Raw genomic sequence first — 23,050 nt, 5'->3', positions numbered from 1 at the left:
GCTTCCATATCTCTCCCTCTGAGGCAGTCTGATGGAATGGCTGCCCCCAAATGATAGCTGAAGGCTGAGGAGGCCTGATGGAGCTGGCCTGTTATAGTGGAACCAATGGCCCTTACGCTTGAGCCTCAGGTGAGGAAGAAAAAGAAATGGTGCCAACCAATGTTCACTGCTATAGGAGGAGAGTTAAACTGATTGTGGCAGCAGCAAAAAAAGTAAGGTGGGAATGTCGTCGTCCCCCCCAAAAAAACCCTAGCATTCACAAAACCTCTGATTTAATGCCAAAAAACGCCCTTTAACCAAAAAAGAGAGTTGTGTTGGAGTGAGTTTAGAAAGGTGCTGTGGCTCAGTGTCAGAGCATCCGCTTGGCATGCAGAAGATCTCAGGTTCAGTTTCTAGCATCTCCAGGGAGGACTGGGAAACCCTGGAGTGTTACTGTCAGTCAGTGTAGACAGTACTGAGCTAGATAGAGCAATGGTCTGATACAGAAGAAGGCAGCTACTTATGCTCCTGATGCAGGGATATTCCATGAATCACAATGCAACAGAAAGCTATGCTTTGCATGCAGTTGATTGTAACCATGCCAAAACCATATATATTTCTGCTTAGTGATGCTCGATCAGCGGGTGACTGCGAAACATTTGCCAGCTAGGAAAATATTGACTTCTTTCTCATCTGGCTTCTGCTCTGTTTGCATTAGGTGCCAAACGTAACCAATGAGGTTCACCGATCCTACACAAAGGTACAACTTTTTCTAAACTGCACAGTGCCCAGACTCTACTCTTTGGTTTGCCTTATTAAAACAGGAGACCCAGACACTGCAGCATTTCTTATCTGATAATGGATGAGGTCATTCTGGATGCTCTGGATAATAAGAATAAAAATAGCAACTTCAGAGAAGCGAGTACAGTTGCAGATGCTGTGAAGTGTGCTAGTGTATGCATGTGTTGTGAACAGCTGAATTTTGCAAGTGCATAATTTATGTGGCTTACTGTGTGGATTAACTAAATTTGATAATTTCCATATATTTGCTTCTTTGCCCATTTCCCTCCCTTCCCCACCTTCTGCTAAAATAATAAAATCCTTAGACCCTTCAGCCCCTGAGATTATGAGGACTAGAAACTTTAACAGCATGGAATCAAGATTTGAAGGATGTTCAGCTGTGTGAAGTAATTGCAGAACACTTGCTGTTTGGGCTACAACTGTCCACCCCACAAATCCCATTTAGCTTTTCCCCTTCCTTTCCTTTTTGTTTATTTTTTTTTAATACTGAAGCCATTGGGGAAATGTGTCCTTGTTCATTCTCCCTAACCTCTTCAGTGTCTTTCAATACCATCAACCATGGAATCCTTCTGGAACGACTGTTTTGGCACAGAAACTGCTTTGGTCACACTGTATGATCACCTCTGTCAGGAGGCCTCTGGAAACATTCCACAAAGACAGACTTTTTCTATCTCTCCCCTACTTGTTAGCTTCCCAAAATAAAGTGGATTCAGTCTTTCCCAAAGTGGTTTATATTGACCACCCTGGAATTGATGGGAATGTGCAGTGAACAAAGATCCAGGGGCAAAAAGTATGAAGGAAAGGGCCTGGGTGAGGAGAGAGGTATAGTACAAAAATTTTAATTAGTGATCCTCAGTAATGAAGGACCTGGGTCATGTACAGAGTGGTATGGCATCATTATTTTAATTTGCTTCACTCCCTAATCTTTTACATTTTATGATTCTGAGTAACTGATAATGCTTTACACCAAGTCACATCAATGGTCCATCCAGCACTGTCTATACCAATGGTTCCAAGTTGGCGGTCCACAGACCCCAACTTACCCAGAAGGTCCATGGCTTGGCTTTTGAAAAACAGAGGGTCCACAGTTCTTATCTATTTGGTAACCACTGACCTATGATCAACAGTGGTTGTCCAAGGTTTCAGGCAAGGGACACCCCCAGCCCTTGTAAGAAAAACACTGGAGCCTAATTTGATTAGTAGAATGTCTGGCATATGGTGGGCGGGGCTTGTGTGCTGTGCTCTGGAATCGGTCCCTCCCTTTGGGTGTTTAGTTAGAGAGACCAACTGTCACTCTTGCTTCATTCTTGCTCATGCTGCTGTTTTAGTTTCTCTCACAGAGTATGTTATTGTGTTACAGTTTTCTTTATTATTAAAGCTTTGTGTGAGCCGCTTACTTTGCTGAATGAAAAGAACCTCTGCTGAAGAATGCAGGAATATCCTAAACTGTGTGAGTGAGGGGATATTGCCAGTCTGGCTGGAGGACTGATTAGATTTTTTAAAATCACCCCACCCCTCCACAACAGCGCTACCTAGAGATGCTGGGAACTGAACCTAGGACCTTCTGCATGCAAAGCAGGTGCTCTTCCGCTGAGTTTTGGCTCTTCTGTGTTTGGACCCCTTCTGCAAAATACAGAGGAGCTTGGGAGCACCCTGAAAATATCCCAGTCTAATTTTGGACTCCCCTCTTCTTTTCCTTAAGCTGTTGTTTGTTTCTTTTTTAAAAAATAATATTTATTCCAGTTTTAAAGGTTACAAAAACACACACACTAAATTAAGCAAGAAAAAACAAAGCAATACATCACAATAGATACAAACAGACAAAAAAAGAAAAAAACAGCACAAAAAAATACGAACAAAAAACAAATCAAACCTTCCCATAACTTATTTTTCATCTGCTTGTTTCCTTGACCTCCTCACACCTCCCTTTTTTGTATTCTAGTTCAATTAGATATTTCAGCAAATCCTTTCCATCTTTGTTTTTATCCTAATAATTTATCTTACCATACTGTAATTTTACATTCTCTTCTTTCACCAATTAACAACCCATTATTACTTAATCCTTTATAACATTTCTGCTAAAGCCACATAACTTCATTCCAACATCCTTCTAACATTCCTTAATTTTACAATGTATCTGTAAATAAACTTTAAATTTCTTCCAATCTTCTACCACCAACTCTTCTCCTTGGTCTTGGATTCTGCCAGTCATTTCCGCCAGCTCCATATAGTCCATCACCTTCATCTGCCATTCTTCCTGGGTGGGTAAATCTTGTGTCTAAGCTGTTGTTTGTTTCCATTGCCTACCAATGTTAGCTGCTGCCAGCACTTCTGCCTCTGAGAGTTGATTTATGTTTCAGTTACATTTCTGCCATAGTAAGAGTGCTTGTGAGTTTCATGGGCCTGGAGAGAAATGTAATGAGACTCTGGAACTGAGACAAGTCACTCCCCACACCCTCCCTCCCTCCCTCCCTCCCTCCCAAGCTTCTAATCAGAAACAGAAAACTCCTGGGATGTTTTAGAGGTTCAGTTGGACTTGTAAAAATAGGGGGGAAGAATTCACTGCTTTGGAGTTATGGGTTAAGAAATAATGAGAAGCAGCTGAGGTACTCCCCTCCACGTTAACTTTTGCCTGCAGCTTCTCCTCCTTTTGCACCTAGAGAGGTAGATAAAGAACGGCTCCATGGTTGCTGTTTTTTGTGGTTACATTGCACAGTTGTACCTTCGAAGTCAAACGGAATCAGTTCCGGAAGTCTATTCGACTTCTAAAACATTCAGAAACCAAAGCACAGCTTCTGATTGGCTGCAGGAAGCTCCTGTAGCCAATCGGAAGCTGCAGAAGCCCTGTAGGACGTTCAGCTTCCAAAAATAGTTCACAAACCGGAACAGTCACATCTGGGTTTGCAGCGTTCGGGAACACAGTGCTCCTCCTACTTCCCCAATTATTCTTCTTGCTATAGACCCAACTTGTCCAAGATCTCTGATACAGCAGCATTTATCTTTGCTATCTACATTTTCTTAGGCAGTTGAGATAATAAATAATAAGTCTGATATGACTTACTTCCCTCCATTTATTCCAACAAAATGACCTCTCCCCAGTAGCACCAATATGTTAATGGGAATTGTTGGAGCACTGGCTATTTGATAAAGGCTAGGCTATTCTTGACAGCAGTCTCCATTTGCTAAGACTGTTTAAGACACCAGTGGTGGCTGATGCCTATTGGGACCAGCAGGGTCGAAGGCAAGTCAGCCAACACCAAGAATGAATGGATAGCAGGGTGAGCCTCCTCCCTGCAGTGCTGGGAGACTAAGTGCAATGCCGAGACCAAGCTCAGAGGCAGACCCACCTTCTGTACTGTTTATAAGTCATAAGGCGGGAGAGAGAAAATGGCACTGGGGAAGTGGATGGAGAAATGTTTTTTTCCTTTCTTGTTGCTATCAGGTCATGCTTATAGGTTTCTTCAGCTGATCTTGTTGGCCACACTGAGAACAGGACGCTGCACTAGACAGGCCTTTGAACTGATTCAGCTGCAGAGCCAGTGTGGTGTAGTGGTTAAGAGCGGAAGACTCGTAATCTGGTGAACCCGGTTCATGTCTCTGCTCCTCCACATGCAGCTGCTGGGTGACCTTGGGCTAGTCACACTTCTTTGAAGTCTCTCAGCCCCACTCACCTCACAAAGTGTTTGTTGTGGGGAAGGAAGGGAAAGGAGAATGTTAGCCACTTTGAGACTCCTTAGGGTAGTGATAAAGTGGGATATCAAATCCAAACTCTTCTTTTTAAGACTGTACACAGTGAGAATTAGGGCTGTGCATGCCTCCCCCAAACCAGGGCCTGATCTGGCACTTCCAGAGTTGCCATACATCTGGAATTTCCTAGATGTAGCCAGAATACAGGCAGTCAGAAGCAGTGTCCAGGTGGAAATTGTTGAAATTTCTTGGAAAATCTGGGCATATGGCAACCCATGTCGGAAGTCTAGATTTTGCCGAATTTCCTCAAAAATAGCTCAGAAAATTCATATTTTTTTGTGGGTGGTTTTTTTTTTGGGGGGGGAAGAACTTGCAAGAAATGCCCAACAACTTTGGGGGGAAAGAAAAAAGCTCAACAACTTTTCACTTTTTTAAATATGTCAGCCTCGATGCAGATATGGTCCTGATTCAATTCAGGGACTGGCCCTAGTGGTCAGAGACAGCAATGCTTCTGAAAAGCAGTTGCTGGAAACCACATGAGGGGAGGAAGGTCTTGCATCCAGGTTCTGCTTGCAGGCTTCCCACAGGCATCTGGTTGGCTACTTTAAGAACAGGATGCTGGGCAAGATAGACCACTTGCCTGTTCCAGCAGGGCTCTTCTTATGTTCTTCTGAGAGAGGGCTGACTAAAGGCAGTCAGAAGTTGCTGGGGCAGAGCCAGTGTGGTGTAGTGGTTAAGAGCGGTGGACTTGTAATCTGGTGAACCGGGTTCGCTTCCCCGCTCCTCCACATGCAGCTGCTGGGTGACCTTGGGCTAGTCACACTTCTCTGAAGTCTCTCAGCCTCACTCACCTCACAGAGTGTTTGTTGTGGGGGAGGAAGGGAAAGGAGAATGTTAGCCGCTTTGAGACTCCTTCGGGTAGTGATAAAGCGGGGTATCAAATCTAAACTCTTCTTCTTCTTAATGAACCGGTCTCCATTGCCAGACACTGACAACTTTTCACTAGATTATTGCAGAGCAAAGGGCACCTTAGGACTCTGGGAGTTTTTGGCTGGTGGTGATTTATAGAGGGGGAGGTATCTCTTTTCTCCCTGCATCATCCCTGGTCACTGATATGAAGAACAGATGCCATTTGAGCTATAAATCATGTAACGTTTCAAGCTGTTTGAATAGTCACCAAGGGGTGGTTGAGATACACAAGATGTACATTTTTTTCTTTTACAAGTTCCCTTCTTAACATCCCCAGTGAAGAATGGTCAGTGTGAACTCAAAATGAACTAGTCTGGGGGTTCTAGTCTCTGGGTTGTATCCAGCCGTCCTACTCAGAGTAGACTCATTGAAATTGATGGATGTTACTAACTTTGATACAACCTTGTACTTCTTAACCCTGTGTTCACTCATAAGTTCATTCTGTTCTATTTGTGTATTAATCTATGCATTTAAATTTGCATTCAAATACAGCACATGTTCCAGTATGTAAACTTTTCTTTTGAAGGGGAAAATGGTTAAACCTGTTTCCTCTTAAAATATGCATACATTTTCAAAACACTGTTAAATATTTTTTTTGACCCATGAACCTGAATTTTTTGCTGCTACCTGAACCTGCAGTCCTAACTCCACCTACCTGGGAGTAAGCCCCATTGAATTCAATAGGACTTACTTCTGAGTAGCCATGGCTATGATAGTGTTTGAGTTCTGAGCTGTGCATTATTACAAGAGGTGTAGATTTGGTTTGTTTTTGTTGGAATCTCAAAGAAAAAAAATCCTCAAGTGTTCCTGGTGGAGAGATTAGATTCAGTTCATATTTAAAGGCTAAACTACCCAGTTCCCACTTTCTGAAACAGTATGTTAACTAAAAGGCAGCCATCCTTCAAAATTTGCCCTTCTCCAAATTCTGTAAGGTGGGACAAAAAATGTGGGACAAAAAATGCATAGACTAAATGAAAGCATGCACAAAAAATACAATTGTTAATGAAACTGACAATGCTGTATATTAGGGGAAATTGCTTTATAAAGATGTGCATCTTAGGCAAAACTGCAAACAGAAGTTAGAAGAAAATCACACTAAAACACACAAAAAGTGAAAGAGAAATCAAAACTGACAGAGTTGTTCATCCCTAACCAGAAGGGGTGCCAAGCTGGGCCCCAAGTTATGGGAGCCCAATGGCACCTGTGATGTAACGTGATGTCACAATTTCACGACGTCACATTGCATCAACCTGCCCAGCGGTGCTTTTGAGGCCTGGCAGTTCGCGCCCAAGACCTCGCGAGACCTCTGACGTTGCCTCGGCGGTTGTAGAAGGCCTCCTACACAACTTTTGGTACAAAAACTGGAAGTCACACAAGAGCCCGCACAGTAGGTGCTGAGCACCTACCAAAAACATGTGGGGGCCTGGGCCCCCTATAGTTGGCGCCTATGCTAACCAGGCTGGGCCAATGCAGGCAAAACTGGAGATTCTCAAATATGCTTACTGGATGAAGTGTGAGCAGGTAGGGTCACAAGCTCTCGCTACCCAATCTTCCTCCACAAATACTCATTTCCCCACCCACACTTCTTTTCTTTCTTCTTGTCATGAGAGGCTTAGATGACACATCACTCAGAGAGCTAGACAATAAGTTTATTGTCTCCCTTTATTTATTTATTTTTTGGGGGGGATAAAAGACCAGAACAAGTGGGTTATGTTATGCCATTAAATCCCACACAAGTATGGCTTGGATATTTGAGAAAGGAGATCCAACTCATATTCCTGTAGTTGGAAATTTATTTAAGAGCAGCCAGAAATGTTGCTTGCCATTAAAAAGTGTTCTGCTCAAATTCCCACTGGAAAGGAGAATGGTTTTAGCAAGGTGCTGCATGTTGCAAAGGTAGCAAAATGTATAGAATTTGTGATATTGAGAGACAGTGTGGGGATGGCGTAGGGAGAGCAATTTGAAAAGACATAATAATAATAATAATAATAATAATAATAATAATAATAATAATTTATTTGTACCCCGCCCATCTGGCTGGGTTTCCCCCATGGGCTTCTTTGGTCAGTTATATGGTACAAAGGTATAATTTGGCATTACCGGACTCCTTTGTGAAATAATACTTTTTTTAAAAAAAAATATATCAATTGCACCTGTCTAGATTTCGCAAAATGATTTAAATATTTATTTATTTAAAACATTTATATATTTAAAATTGGACAACACGTTTATGGTTGGGTTTTCAGATATGATGAATTGTATTATAAGTTGCATGTTTGGTCACGTATGTTGTTATGTGTAAATAAAAAAGTTTAAGAAAAGGCACAGAAGGGAGGCAGAAGACTCCCCCCTGATTATCATGAAGTTTAAGCACCACCTGGTGTCTGAACTGCAGAATGTCATGATCCACGCATCTCTCTATTTTGCTCAAAGAAACAAATCAGGGCATTTATTTGATTTCATGCAGGTGGCGCTGTGGGTTAAAGCCTCAGCGCCTAGGGCTTGCCGATCGAAAGGTCAGCGGTTCGAATCCCTGCGGCGGGGTGCGCTCCCGCTGCTCGGTCCCAGCGCCTGCCAACCTAGCAGTTCGAAAGCACCTCCGGGTGCAAGTAGATAAATAGGGACCGCTTACCAGCGGGAAGGTAAACGGCGTTTCCGTGTGCGGCTCTGGCTTGCCAGAGCAGCAATGTCACGCTGGCCAAGTGACCCAGAAGTGTCTCCGGACAGCGCTGGCCCCTGGCCTCTTAAGTGAGATGGGCGCACAACCCCAGAGTCTGTCAAGACTGGCCCGTACGGGCAGGGGTACCTTTACCTTTACCTTTATGAGTTGCTTCCCTTAAAATATCTCAACCTGATTTTAGGTAAGAACATCAACATTTTCTTTTTTTAAAAAAATCCACATGTAAAAACAATGAAAACATTTTATAAATAAAAGTCAGTCCATACAGTGGTACCTCAGGTTACAAACGCTTCGGGTTACAGACTCCGCTAACCTGGAAGTAGTACCTTGGGTTGCAAACTCTGCCCTAGGATGAGAACAGAAATCTCATGGTGGCATCACAGCGTCAGCGGGAGGCCCCATTAGTGAAATCACGCCTCACGTTAAGAACAGTTTCGTTTAAGAACGGACCTCCAGGACGAATTAAGTTCATAACCCGAGGTACCACTGTACTACCAATAATTTTAAATAGTTCAAGTATTCCAGGTGTAGGGAACCTTTGAACCTTCAGATGTTGCTGAACTGCAACTCCCATTGGTCCCAGTAAACACAACTGCTGGCCAGGGGTGTTGGGAGTTGTAGTTTAGCAATATCTGGGGGGGGCGCGCTAAAGGTTCCCCACACCTGAGGTATTCAGACAAACCTCAAAGAGAACAGTGCCATTCTGTTTAGTCACATTCACACCATACATTTAAAGCACTATGCTGCCACTTTAAAATGTCCCCAAAGAATTCTGGGAGCTGTAGTTTAAGTGTTCTGAGAGTTGTTAGGTGACCCCTATTCCCCTGAGGCAACCCCCCCCCCTGCAAACTCTAAACTCTGTGTGTGGGAACTCACACCACCCTAAATCTGGCACTGCACCATTTATCCTATCCAAATTGTTGTGGAGCCTCTAGCAAGCCCTAGCCTATGCTGAAATGCCTGTGGCTGGGGATGGAGTGGGCATTTGTCCCTAGTCCACTCTGTGGCAACATGTGGCCTTCCACCACACATGCCAACTACCCACTCAGCTTCCTCAAGATAGCCACCAATTAGGGTCGCATTAAAAGAGGATTAGACAGATTCATAGATGATGGATACTAAGCTATGGTTTTCCCAGTAGTGATGTATGGAAGTGAGAGCTGGACCATAAAGAAGGCTGATCGCCAAAGAATTGATGCTTTTGAATTATGGTGCTGGAGGAGACTCTTGAGAGTCCCATGGACTGCAAGAAGATCAAACCTCTCCATTCTGAAGGAAATCAGCCCTGCGTGCTCACTGGAAGGACAGATCCTGAAGCTGAGGCTCCAATACTTTTGCCACCTCATGAGAAGAGAAGACTCCCTGGAAAAGATCCTGATGCTGGGAAAGATGGAGGGCACAAGGAGAAGGGGACGACAGAGGACGAGATGGTTGGACAGTGTTCTCGAGGCTACCAGGATGAGTTTGACCAAACTGCAGGAGGCAGTGGAAGACAGGAGTGCCTGGCGTGCTCTGGTCCATGGGGTCACGAAGAGTCAGACACGACTAAACGACTATACAACAACAACAACAACAACAACTGCAATGACTGTTTTCTCCCTCCACTGAGCACTAGTTGCTAGGAATCACAAGTGGGAAGAGCACTGTTGTGCTCAGCTCCTGCTTGGAGGCTTCCCAATCAAGCATCTGGTTGGCCACTGCAACAACAGGATGCTGGATGTAATGGTTCTAGGGGTTGCTCATGCGTAAGTCGTTGCCACACCTGGCTGAGTTACCTGGGTGAACCCTATTCTGTCCGGACAGCCACTCACCCATGGCTGTCTCAGTCGCTGGCAGAATCCGTCAGTGGGCGTTTCTTGAACTTCTTCCAGCAAAGAAGCTCTTTGACGCCTAGTCTCCGCCTAGTCTCCCTGCGCGGAAGCCTTCTGCGCAGGGAGGGTGTGGGCAGTGGAGGACCCGTGCTCTCCCCGCTGGTCTCCGGCAAGGAGTCATGGAGCCACCTCGCCGATTCCCCCATCTGCCCCCCTTCTCCACTGGTGCTACGCTGATTTCCCTCCCCAATAGATGGGCTGCTTCTCTCCCTCCTGGGACGCTCTCTGTAATCCCTCTGGAGCCCTCCCTCTTCCTCTGGCTCCGATGGCAGTTCCCTGACACTGGAATAGGCAGATCTTCAGCCTGATCCAGCAGGGTTCTTCTTATGCTCTACCTCTACTGTTAAGCCTCTACTGTTAAGCCTCTACTGTCACCAGAAGTCACAAGTGGGAAATTTGCTGTTGTCCTCAGGTCCTGTTTGCAAGCTTCCTGTTGGAACATCCAGCTGGCTATTGCAAGAACAGGAGGCTGGACTAGATGGACCCTTTGCCTGACCAACAGGACTCAGGCTCTAATGGGCAAACTTACACAGAGTTAGGAGTCAGGAAAATATGGAGAAATCTGTTTGCCGATGATGCTGTCTCACTCTATGGCTGTGGAGTCTGTTCTTACATTTGTCTTCATCAACAGCAACAACAATAGCAACAAAAATGTTTCACAAGTTGCCTATCAAGACTTTGAGAACTGGCACAGATTTTACCCCTAGGTTCTTGTTTAGTTTGGTTAGTGTATGGAATGTGTGAGTTGCTTCCCACAGCAGAGAGTCTGAAAATAAAGTACCAGCAGAAAATACACAAGCATATCAAAAGTATAACTGGGCCCAGTGAAGTTTCTGAATGGGGGAAAGTTCCAAGGACCAAATTCAGATACCTCGAGGGCCACATTTGACCCCTGGTCTGGAGATTCCCCATATTTTTTCTATTTTAAAAATTGTATTTTATTATGCTATTTGGAGTTTATGTTTAAATAGATTCTGAGCTATAGCTGCTTCTGCTTTCTATCTCCACAGCATTATACTTGGACCTTCCCCCCAGTATCGCCTTGCAGCTCTTAAACTACACATTCGTTCATTCTTGCTTTCCTCCTTTTTATTTTTATTTTATTGGTGGTATTTTAAAATTATACTGTGGGTTTTTTTATGTTAGTGGTGGCAGTAAAAATAGCTCTTTCCAAATCAAAGGTTTTGTATTGGCCTGCAAGAATGAATAGCAAAATGAGTTGGGTTCCTAATGTGTTTGGGCACCAAATTTTCTCTATTTGCTCTTCCTCTGTCTTTTAGCTTTGCTTCTAAAGAAAAGGCTCCCAATTCTATTCTTGCACACCAATTGCAAAAATAGGTTTTATTCATGTTTGCCTTTCTGGTGCAGCCGCTTTTTTTTTTATCCTCCATGTGGCCTGGCAACTTCTTCTTTTTAAAAACTTGCTTATACAGCTTATTTTGTTTTAGGCACTCTGACCGTGTCTACATTTCCTCCTCACACCTTAGGAGCAGTGAGACATGATGGGATAGACCATTCACATGGTCCTGTAGTCCTTGCTTTATGTGGGCATAGGTCTCCTTCATCTGTAGCATGGATGGGAAACATGTAAAAGTAAAGGTAAAGGGACCCCTCACCATTAGGTCCAGGCGTGACCGACTCTGGGGTTGTGGCGTTCATCTCGCTTTATTGGCTGAGGGAGCCGGCATACAGCTTCCGGGTCATGTGGCCAGCATGACTAAGCCACTTCTGGCAAGCCAGAGCAGCGCACAGAAACGCCGTTTACCTTCCCGCCGGAGCGGTACCTATTTATCTACTGCAGTTTAAACTGAGGCATCTAATCATAAGCCTGCATTTTTATCAAAGCTTATATTTTTGATTAAGGCCTGTATATTAAGATGAGCTTAAAGATTTTCAAATGTTTCATGCCAGGCAGAAGACCAGCTGCCTACGAACCTTGGCAATGTTTATTCTCCTGGACAAAGGGGCCCCCTGATTTATAGCAGAAAACAATTCTCAAAGTCGTAAAAAGGGAATTACAGGCTGAGAGCGAGGACACTGACCTTGCATGTTGCAAAGTACAATTAAGCTGTAAGAGTGGTTAAATTAAGAGTTGGTAAATAGTAAAATAAAACCATGTGCCTCCCATTAAACTTGAGCCATATTTTCCTAAGGTTAAAAGGCCAAGAGCATCTGGCTGGCAGAAAGGAACAGAGTATTTTGGGAAGTCTTTTTCTAAAGTTGTTTCTTTCTTAAACTGAGATCCTTTTAAGATTTCTTTTCCTTTTAAAAGGTTATTTATGTTATGTATTAAATATATTGGCTTAAATGTAATTATGCAGAGGAATTAGAAGCTAAGAAATGTTAAATCCTTATGTTAGATTCTTATTTCATATAGTTGAAAGAGATCACAGGGGCCATCAGCCCAGCCCCCCTGCCAAGCAGGAAACATCATTAGAGCACACATATGGTTGTCAGGCCTTTGTTTAAAGACCTCCAAAAGAAGGAGATCTTTCAATGTTGATGTGAACTCAAGATCCTTGACATCTGTTTAAGATAAAAATTTAAGATTAAACCATCTGTTTTGGAGGGCAATAGGGCAAGGAGGGCAAGAGGTGAGCTGGTAATTAAGGTTCCTTGTTGAGGCACATGTAAGATATATTACTACTTATTTGTCATTTATAGATAGAAGAATATATAGCTTTTTGTTTCCCATAAAAGGGCAAAAGGAAATGGGTGTATCTTTTGTGATTGGTTCTAGCAAACAGCCAATAGGAATTTCAACCAGGCTGATTGGACAGAGGCAGCCACAGGAGGAGCAAGGGGGCTGGGTTAAGGAAATATAAGTGCTGGCCATAACGGCAGGAGGCCAGGCCAGAGCTTGGTAACCATATACCACTGTGCCTCTCATTTATTTGTCTGACAAATAAATTATTATTTTAATTTCTCTATTGCTGCATTGAATATTTCATTCCAGCTAAGCGTTAACCACAAGCAGGGTGCTACAAAACCACAGTGCCGGTAATTGAATATGGACCTCCAGGCCTTTTCTGACTGGCCCTCAGGACTCTCCACAGGCCACACCTTCCATGAGTATTTCTGCCACACTAAAACGTGTTTTTTAATCATAAGAATGGCTCCTGGGTGGAGGATAGGGGAGTGCTGGAGTTAGGAGAAAATCATGAGGCCTGAGGAGACATTGTAGAGGTGCTGGTTAGAGCAGGACGGGGGGTGGGAGAAGTTGCAGGAATTGTCCATTGACAACCCTGTACAATAACTGATTTTAGCATTAAAGATTTTGGCAGAAACTGCACTTCAAGCTTTTCTTTCGGTGGGAGCCAAGACACAAAGCTACAATTCTCACAGTGGTTAATGATCAACCCCTCTTCCTAGGGAACTCTAGGAATTTTAGCTCTGTGAGGGAAGCAGGATTCCCTTAACAACTCTTAGCACCCTTTTAAAAAACTACAGTTCCCATGATTCTTTTGGAAGGGGAAGCCTCACTCTTTAAAGTGTATCATCATACTTTAAACATATACAGTGGTACCTCGGGTTACATACGCTTCAGGTTACAGACTCTGCTAACCCAGAAATTGTGCTTCAGGTTAAGAACTTTGCTTCAGGATGAGAACAGAAATTGTGCTCCAGTGGCGCGGCAGCAGCAGGAGGCCCCATTAGCTAAAGTGTTGCTTCAGGTTAAGAACAGTTTCAGGTTAAGTAAGTACGGACCTCCGGAACGAATTAAGTACTTAACCCGAGGTACCACTGTAGTAGGGATATGGTCTGTGTATACCAACTAGTCCACTGTCCAAAGGTAGGGCTGCTATACGTCCGGACATTACCATGATTTTTGTAGGCGGAATTGACAGCTTTGTTCCAGATCTTAGGCAAGTCAATTGACAAAGTCAGTCAAAAACTTTAAGGGCCTCCTGGTTTTTACTTTTTGAAATATGGCAGCCCTAGCAAAGGTAACTTAATTGAAATGCCCTCTTTTCATCTGGCCCCAGCCATCACTGGTGTGAGATTGTAGCTCTCTGGCACAAAATGGTTCCCCTACGCCTGTGTTATTTAACCTTATAGTCCTTTTAGTAGCCTTTTCAGAGTGGCTTTGGGTTTCCTGGTGGAGCATGAGGCTTGATATGACTCGGGTGTTCTGAACCACCAGCAACAGACCCTCCAAGTGTCCCTATTTTCCAGAGACATCCCTGATTTAGAGAAGCCATCCCAATTTCTGATTTGATCCTGGAATGTCCTACTTTTCCTTAGGATGTCCCTATTTCCACTGGAGAAATGTTGGAGGGTATGAAGTTATCCAATCCCTGAGCTGTCTGAAGGCAACCCTGTATAGGGAAGTTTTCCCCCGCAATGTTTAATGTTTTATTATGTTTTTATATATGCTGGAAGCTGCCCAGAGTGGCTGGGGCAACCCAGTAAGATGTGTGGGGTATAAATAGTAAAATTATCATTATGGAACGGGATGTCCCTATTTTCTATTATTTTTATTATTATTTTCAGTTTTATAATTACTGTACACAATTTCCCACTCTTATACAAGAGTTCTTTTTACATCTTGTTTAGCTGCATATACATTAATTCCTTTACCTTATTTTCCACACTCTCTTATCTTTTATGTTGTCAGTTGTTGGTCGCAAAGTATCCCCTACCTGGAATTTATATTTGTGGTTTTGTTTTTTAAAGTGTTTCCCTAGATACTCCCACTCACTCCTTGTCTGTTTGTCATCTTGATTTCTTATTTTAAATGTCATACTGGCAAGCTCTGCATATTCAATTAATTAATTTAGCCATTGTTCTTTCCCTGGGGTCTCTCTTTGTTTCCAGTACCTAGCATAGACTATCATTGCAGCTGTTGTTGCATTCATTTCTCCCATTTTCATTGGATTAATGTTGGAGAGCATGCAGCAATTCATATAAAGTTTTTTCAGTGCAAGGTGTGTGTATGGAGGGGGGTGAGAGAAATAGCTTTAAAATAAACGAATAAATGCATTTTCCCTCTGTGGCATACAGACGCAGAAAGTAGGACACAGATGGCAGAGGGGCCTGTGAGAGCTTTGCAGGCTTTCCTTGCTGTGGTTTGGCTGTCCTGTTTGCTCCTGATGGGTGGTTTTTGAAAAGAGTGGGGAGGAATGAGTCAGTGACTGCTAATTATGGCACTTGGGACCCATCTCTCGGATGTGACATAGTTCTCCTCTACCGCTGCCACCAACATGCTGGCCGGTTACAAGCAGCTTTTTCTTCCCTCTCTCATAATGTTGGAAGATTGAGGACAGACAGAAGACAGGGCTTCTTCACCCAGCGCATAGAGAAACTATGGAACTCTCTGCCACAAGTTGTGGTGACGGCTGGCAACACAGATGGCTTTAAAAGCAGATTCTTCTTTTTCTTCTTCTACTGCTGTGTTTTTATATCCCACCTTCCTTCCAAGTTGGGATTCAAGGTGGCTTACAACCTTTTAAAGACATTATTATAACTACAAAGTAGTAAAAATACACCAAAGTAGTTAAAATACACCATAACACATTTAAAATGAGCATTAAAATCCAGTTTACTCTGACAGCAGCCCAGTGGTCAGCAGTGTCTGTACTTAGTTTTCAAAGGCCAAGAAAGACCTTGGCATGCTAGAGGAAGGATAACAAAGAGGAAGCCAGTCTAACCTCACTTGGGAAGGAATCCCACAATCTGGTCAGCCACAGAAAATGCTCTTGTGTCACCACCAGCTGAGCCTCTAACATTGAAGGGACTGAGGGAAGGTGCTCCCCCAAGGTTCTTAACACCTAGGCAGGTTCATAAAGGGAGACATGATCTTGCAGGTAGACTGGTCCAAGCCATACAGTGGTACCTCGGGTTACATATGCTTCAGGTTACAGACTCCGCTAACCCAGAAATATTACCTTGGGTTAAGAACTTTGCTTCAGGATGAGAACAGAAATTGTGTAGTGGTGGTGCGGTGGCAGCGGGAGGCCCCATTAGCTAAAGTGGTACCTCAGGTTAAGAACAGTTTCAGGTTAAGAACAGACCTCCAGAACAAATTAAGTTCTTAACCCAAGGTACCACCGTATAAGGCTTGATGGGTCATAACCAGCACTTTGAATTGTGCCCAGAAATCAGAAGCCAGCAAAGGTTAGATAAATTCAGGTGTGTGGTGGTGGTGCAGCGATCAGTGGTCACCAGTTCTGATGCACTTAGTGAAATTTCCTCTCCTGCAAGTCTGTTGCCTTGTTTTCTATTATACTTCTGGTAACCTTGCTTGCCCCTTTTGGGGCCTGGAGTATTTTGGGGGTGGCTTTGCCTGCCAGCTCTTTATATAGAACCTCCCAGAAAATGGGCCAGCCTCAACTTTCCTTGCAGCTATTTATATGCCTCTGGGTGTTGCCTTGGCCAGTGGATCTTTGTCTGTGGTTCTGTAGAGAAGGCTCCTCTCTAATTACCTCACAAGGAGCTCTTGGGGAGAACAACACACTTGCTGCAGAATGGAAACATTTGTGCTGAGAGCTGTGAGATAAAGGGCACCCTCTGAGGTGGGTCACCGCAGTAAAGCTTGAAGAAATTCATTCCAGGGGTAGAGTGTGCTTGTTCAACACGCGTGTGCATGTTCACACACACCTCCCTTTGTTGGTAGCACAGATGTCACAGTAGTGACAGGTTTGGTATCAAAACCTGGGGGGTAGAATCCAGTGTAAGACCTGCTTGGCCCATTAAATTGATGGAGATGACGTGAGTCAGTGTGGTGCAGTGGTTAAGAGTGTTGGACCAGAACCTGGGAGATCAAGATCCGAGTCCCCACACAGCCATCAAGCTCACTGGGTGGCCTTGGGCCAATCACACACTCTTAGTCTAAAATACCTCACAGGATTGTTGTGAGGATAACATGGGGAGGAGACCTGTGTACAGCTCTTACAGCTCCTTGACAAAGGTGAGAAGTAAATGTTAACAACAACAACAACAACAACAACAACAACAACAACAACATCATAAAGGTTAACTTCATCCATTTCATTGAGTAGAATTTAAGCCACAACTTCACCATACATTTAAAGCACTCTTATACCATGGCTCACCCTGAAGAATCCTGGGAAGTGGGGAAGGTCATGGCTCAGTGGCAGAGTATCTGCCTTGCATGAAAAAGGTCCCAGGTTCAATGCCCAGCATCTCCAGGTAGGACTTAGAAAGGCTCCCTGTCTGAAATCCTGGAGAGCTGCTGCCAGTCACTGCCAGTCAGTGTAGACAGTACTGAACTACATTGTCCAGCGGTCTGACTCTGTACAAACTATTTTTCTATATTCTTCTTATTCCTATAATTTGTAAAAGGGACTTGTTAGGGAACTCCTATTCCCCACCCCTTTGCTCTAATGCAGCAGCCTTCTCTGATTCTGCCATGTATACACCTTTCTTCCCCATTGTCACTATATTTGTGTCTTCACCCAAAAGAAAAGCAATGCCCAACCTGGTGATACAGAATAAATGATGTAAGGAGGGAGCTGCAGCCCAAGATAGGAAAAGAGCTAGTAAGGGAACACCTAGCTACTTAAAATGAATTCAGATCTCCAGGATATGATGAGCTGCAGCAAAGGGTATTAAAGGATCTTGTGGATGTAATTTCAGAGCCTATGTCTATGATCTTTGAGAATTCTTGGAGAACAGGTGAGGTCCCTAAAGACTGGAGACAGGCAAACGGCTTGACATTGATACCAGGGAAGGTCCTAGAACAGATCATTCAACAGTCGGTCTGTGAGCATTTAGAAAAAGATGCTGTGATTACTAAGACCCAACATGGGTTTCCTAAAAAAATCATGCCAGACCAATCTCATTTCTTTTCTTGATGGAATTACAAACTTGGTGGAATACTGTGTCCCATTCTGGGCACCACAATTTAAGAAGGATGTTGACAAGCTGGAAAGTGTGCAGAGGAGGGAAACCAAGATGATCAAGGGTTTGGAAACAGCCTTATGAGGAGCGCTTGAAGGAGCTGAGTATGTTTAGCCTGGAAAAGAGGAGACTGAGAGGAGTTATGATAGCCATCTTCAAATATTGTAAGGGCTGTCACATGGAGGAGGGAGTATGCTTGTTTTCTCCTGCTCTGGATGATAGGACTCAAACCAATGAAGTTGCAATAAAGGAGATTCCAACTAAACATTTGGGGAGAAATTCTGACAGTAAAAACTGTTCAGCCGTGGAACAGACTCCCACGAGAGCTGCATCACGAGAGGTGGTAGACTTGCTTTCCTTAGAGGTTTTTAAGCAGAGGTTGGATGGCCATCAGTCATAGATGCTTTAGCTGAGATTCCTGCATTGCGGGGGTTGGACTAGATGACCCGTTTGTACCTTCCAATTCTAAGATTCTATGATTCTATGAGTCTGTTTAAGAACTTCTCCTCCAGCAGCAACTTGTTTGGCCAAAGTTTTGGTGAGTGCCATGAATTCAGTAAAAATGGCATGCATACACATCCTGAGATCTTGGCTTCTGGAAACTCCTAACATAGTCACTAAATTGTCAGGAAGAACAAAGTGATGCCAGAGAGTCCTGGTGCGAGGAGGAGGAGGAGGAGGAGGAGAGGGGAAGGAAATATCCTTGCCATCCTCCCTTTTCCCTTGGAATGTTGATACAAATCAGCAGTTGTGGCATTTTGGGACCTAGGCCATCCTTGTGGTTTCTTCTCCCGATGGTATGACAAAATCCCACAAGGGGAATGGACTCTAAGCTGTGGCCAAGTGGGCAGGGCATCCATCACCCCCAAACTCTGAATGCCCATGCTGAGCTAGTCCATTACATTGAGCACCCTGTCCTTGATCAGAGCACCATGGACTTCTTCTGCATGGGCTTTCTGTGGATGGGCTTGTGGGGTGTTGGACCAGCCTCCAGCACTTTCAAGGTAGGTGGGAATCTTAGTCTATCCCCTGAATTATTGTTGCTGTTGCTGTTTTAGTACTACTATTTTGTTGTTCTTCATATTGCCCATAACTTTTTGTTAGTTAGTAGAGCCATTGTGATGTTGCCAACTAAGTTCCACTCACAGTAGACCCATTGAAATCACCATTCATTTCAGTGGATCTGCTTTGAATAGTACTATCATTGGATTCAACCCACTGAAATGAATGGGCATGACTAATATTCTAGTGAGTCTACTCTGAGTAACACTTGTTAGAATGAGCCCTTTATCGTTAAACAGTGATCATCATATGCTCATTGTTACAAATAATGACAAATTTTGTTACTGAGAGGATAATTAACTCCTCTTTAACTTTTTAAAAAAATGTGTGGGGTGTGTGTCTATTTCCACTCTTTTAGTTGTACACATATTCATATTACTTAGAGAAAATCATCCTGTCATCCGTCTCCCTGTTCCAAACTTGATACGGTTAAGTCAGCTTGAGCAATCACCCATTCCAAATGCTTTGTGAGACGGTTTCTAAAATTAGAAAAAGGCTTTTTGGGGATTTGGCTTGGTATCATATATTTTCTCAGTAGCAGTTGAAAAGATTTGCAGCCCCATTCTGTGCATGTTTTACTCTGAAGTAAAACCCACTTAAAAACAATTGACTCCAAGGTAAGTGTGCACAGGATTGCAGCCTTTGAGTGTAATTCTTTACCCTAGAAATGCAAAGTGTGGATCAGTTGCTGCAGGAGATTTGTTATAGCTACAGGTGGGGGAGAAATTTGATTCAGGCCACATATAAAGGTGAAGCAACCTAATCTGTGCTTTTCAAAACAATACATGAAACTAAACTCAGCTATCCTCTTTAGATTTGCACGTCTCCCCATTTAGCAGTGCGCTTTTCCAGCCAACTGATGTGTACAAAATGCATATATTAGGGTAACAGTGTGCATCAGAATGTATGTAGCCCTGAAAATATCATGCAGGAATGTTGTTTATATTAGGGGAAATTGCTTTACAAGAATGTGTGTATTAGTCTAATCTGCGAACAAAAAAATGTGTGTATTCGGAGAAACTTGCTAAAAAATGCTGGTGATTGTCATTTTTTTAAAAAACAACAACAGAACAATCAATTTAGATCAACAGTGCAGTTTTTTTACAATAGCAGAATAAATGAAAGAAAAAAGTTTAGGTTGTGGCTGGTTCATCAGAGGAGAGAGTAAGGGAGGGCAGAACCTGTTATCGAAAGAGAAGACTGAGTACTTTTGTTAACAAATTGAATAAAAGTACACCAAATCATCATAAATTTATCAGTTTTGATCTCCCCCAATGCCTTCCTCCTCTCCTATTTAGAGCAATGTGGCCAATGTGCCTGTTGAAAAGTTAGGCAGGTTGCGGATCCAATTTCGCCATACAGTGCATAATTTTATAAACTTCTATCAAGCTGCCTCTTACTTACCTTTTCTCCAAACTAAAAAGTCCCAAATGCTGCAACCTTTCTTTATATGGGAGTCACTCTATTCCCTCAATCATTTTGGTGGCCCTTTTCTGAACCTTTTTCAAATCTGCAATATCTTTTTGGAGATGTGGCAACCAGCACTGTACGCAGTAGTCCAAATGCATATGCACCATAGATTTGTATAACGGTATTATGATATTGGCAGTTTTATTTTCAGTTCCTTTCCTAATAATCCCCAGCATAGAATTTGCCTTTTTCACTGCCACTGCACACTTGATTGACATACTCATCGAGCTACCTACTTTGACCTCAAAATCTCACTCCTGGTCCATCACCTCCAGTTCAGACCCAGACTTGCAACTGCTCTACAGGGTTTAATACAAGAGGGTTTTTTTTACAGCCCTATCTGGGTAGACCAGTGAGTGAGTCTCAGTCTATCTGCATACATAGTACATGCTCTATTATTGAACTACGGCCAAGTGACAACAAAGGCACCTTTTTACCTTTCTAGTCTGCACAAGCATGAATCACTAGAATGCCGTTTTCTCTCTTATTTATAGGGCTCAGAGCTTGCTGATTCAGATGTGGCTTTGAAGTCTCCTATGGTTGAACAAAGAGATCTTCAGAAGAACCCCAGTACATTCCGCAGAAGAAGCCCTACAGCTTCAGACATGGCTTCCAAAAGACCAAAGGAGGATGGAGAAGAGGAGGGGATTCTCACTTTCAGAGAAGAGCCCCCAAGCACCACTTACACGAAAATGACTAGATCTAGAATGCTTGGCTCAGAGAAGAAAGGAAATACTGATGGCTCCATTGCCAACAGTAACTCATTGCCCTCTTCTGAGCTCCAGGATCTTCATGTGATTAGTGACAATGGTATCCCTTTTCAAAGCCCTTCCAAAGAAAGTCAACTGGGTATCAAGAAAGTGGATATCACAAGAGCCCTGGATAAGAACACTAAAGGAAAGCCGAAGGGGGATAGTGGGTCTTGGGAGCAGTTCCCAACCACCATCATAGACCTTGACAGCCCTCTCACCCTCTTGAAAATCCCTGAGGATGGGAATGAATTGCCTGAAAACAAACCTAGAGCCTTTCTTCCTAACTCCAGTGTGAAGGGTGCAGTCTTTGTGGATAGGGGAGTTGTACTTCACCCTTCCAGAGTTTCCGCAGCACCCGCTGGTGCCACAAAATCACTGAAGACTCCCTCTGGCATTGTCAAGGGACATGCCCATAGACAAAGGACTTTGACTCTGTTGAAAGGGGTTTCCACTCAGAACTTTGGTCCTACCCACTCTTTGCAATTGATGGAGCAGCAAAAAATACTCCTTAAACCAGGACCCCGTGGGCTACCTGGGCCGCCAGGTTTGCCGGTAAGTAGTAGCTGCAGATTGGCCTCTATGTGGATATTGACACATGCAGTCATGTTCAGTTCTGGGACTCCTGGTGTATCATGAAAAAATAACTAGTGTTGCTCTTCTTTCTAAGTCAAGTTGAGCTATCGGCTCTTCGTTTGGTGTCAAGTACAGTGCCTTGGGAGAAGTGAAGGAGGAATACTTGGTCAATGGGTCAGTCTGACCGTGGAGGAGTTTTATCAAAGTCTGAACATGTACATTGTGTTTTCTGTTTCCCTGACTCCTGAGTTGTTTCTCATTGAGTCTGATAAAATGGAAGGTGGGGAGCCCAACAGGAGGTAGAACCAGAATCAGTGACCAGCAGAGCCAACTAATTCTAGTTTTCCCCTCTCCCTGCTGAGTTCTGCAAGAGCAACCCTAAGAGGAAGCAAATCAGGGACACTCCTTGAACAGGTAAGAAGGCAAGTAGGTGGCCTGGGGAGTGGAGACTGGTCAAGGGTGAGTTGACATCAGTGGGGCAGTGGGCTGTTTTCCCTAATGGATCAGCCTCCACTGCTGGGTTCCCTTCACCACTGAAGAAAGACCAGCCATTTTTGGCATATTACTGGAGATTTCCCCTGCTGTTTATTGGAACTATATTTTTGCCTCTGCTTTGGAAAAGCATCTACCACTGAGTGGTCCCTTCCCACACCTTAGCTTAAGATGACCTGCGATGCACCCTCATTCAAGGCCATTGATGTGAATGGAGCTCCCCTGGTGTACTTTGTGAATAAGAAGTAATCTAGAAGACATTTAAGACTGTAGATTGCCAACTCTCCTCATTTAATGTTGAATCCCAACATTAAATAAGTTGGTGGTGTCTGTGTTGCTTTGCAGGGCTGTCCAGGGAGACGAGGAGCAATGGGACCAAAGGGAGAGAAGGTAAGATGACTGGGAAGTGCTTGAAAATAGGTGAACACTGTCAGTTTATAGATTAAAAAGATGAGTTATTTTAAATTCTCATTTACAACCATTGTGCTCTCTCCATTAAAACTTTTGAGCTCATCAGCTGAGGCTGAAGACAAAGTCATTTTATAGAGAATTGGAAAAGGCATAGTTTTCTATGTCATATACCAGGGATTTTTTTCTTAATCCTGTTGAGAGCCACACTGTCTCTTGCCTTACTTTCTGCATCATAGTTGCAGAGCCCTCAAGGCTCTGTGCCCAGTGTGCCCAAACTGGTCATGCTTCCATAAATCCACCTCTGCTGGCAACCTCCCCTGAGGAAGATTGTTCAATCCAATGTCCTAATCTGAAACTTGGGCACAATAAAAACTTTTACCAATGGGCCACTTAATTAATTAAGCTCTTGTCCTCCTCTTCCTCCATAATTGTCTGTCTTT

The 23,050-nt window shown here is 43.6% G+C and overlaps 2 protein-coding genes across 3 annotated transcripts in view; one reads left to right on the top strand and one right to left on the bottom strand.

Moving 5' to 3' along the window:
- Nucleotides 1-23,050, bottom strand: part of SLC31A2 (solute carrier family 31 member 2) — a 543,264-nt gene that overhangs the window by 305,359 nt on the left and 214,855 nt on the right. The window lies entirely within an intron of this gene.
- Nucleotides 1-23,050, top strand: part of LOC307207815 (uncharacterized protein) — a 150,760-nt gene that overhangs the window by 42,386 nt on the left and 85,324 nt on the right. For both annotated transcript variants that reach the window (XM_079961896.1, XM_079961897.1), the window contains exons 6-8: nucleotides 698-739; nucleotides 20,877-21,686; nucleotides 22,545-22,589. In XM_079961896.1, the coding sequence (XP_079818022.1) occupies nucleotides 698-739; nucleotides 20,877-21,686; nucleotides 22,545-22,589 (897 nt within the window). The remainder of the gene's footprint in view (nucleotides 1-697; nucleotides 740-20,876; nucleotides 21,687-22,544; nucleotides 22,590-23,050) is intronic.

The sequence above is a fragment of the Podarcis cretensis genome (assembly GCF_951804945.1).
Source record: "Podarcis cretensis genome assembly, chromosome: Z".
In the NCBI taxonomy this organism is placed as follows: domain Eukaryota; kingdom Metazoa; phylum Chordata; class Lepidosauria; order Squamata; family Lacertidae; genus Podarcis; species Podarcis cretensis.
This window is presented reverse-complemented; position numbering and strand designations above follow the sequence as displayed.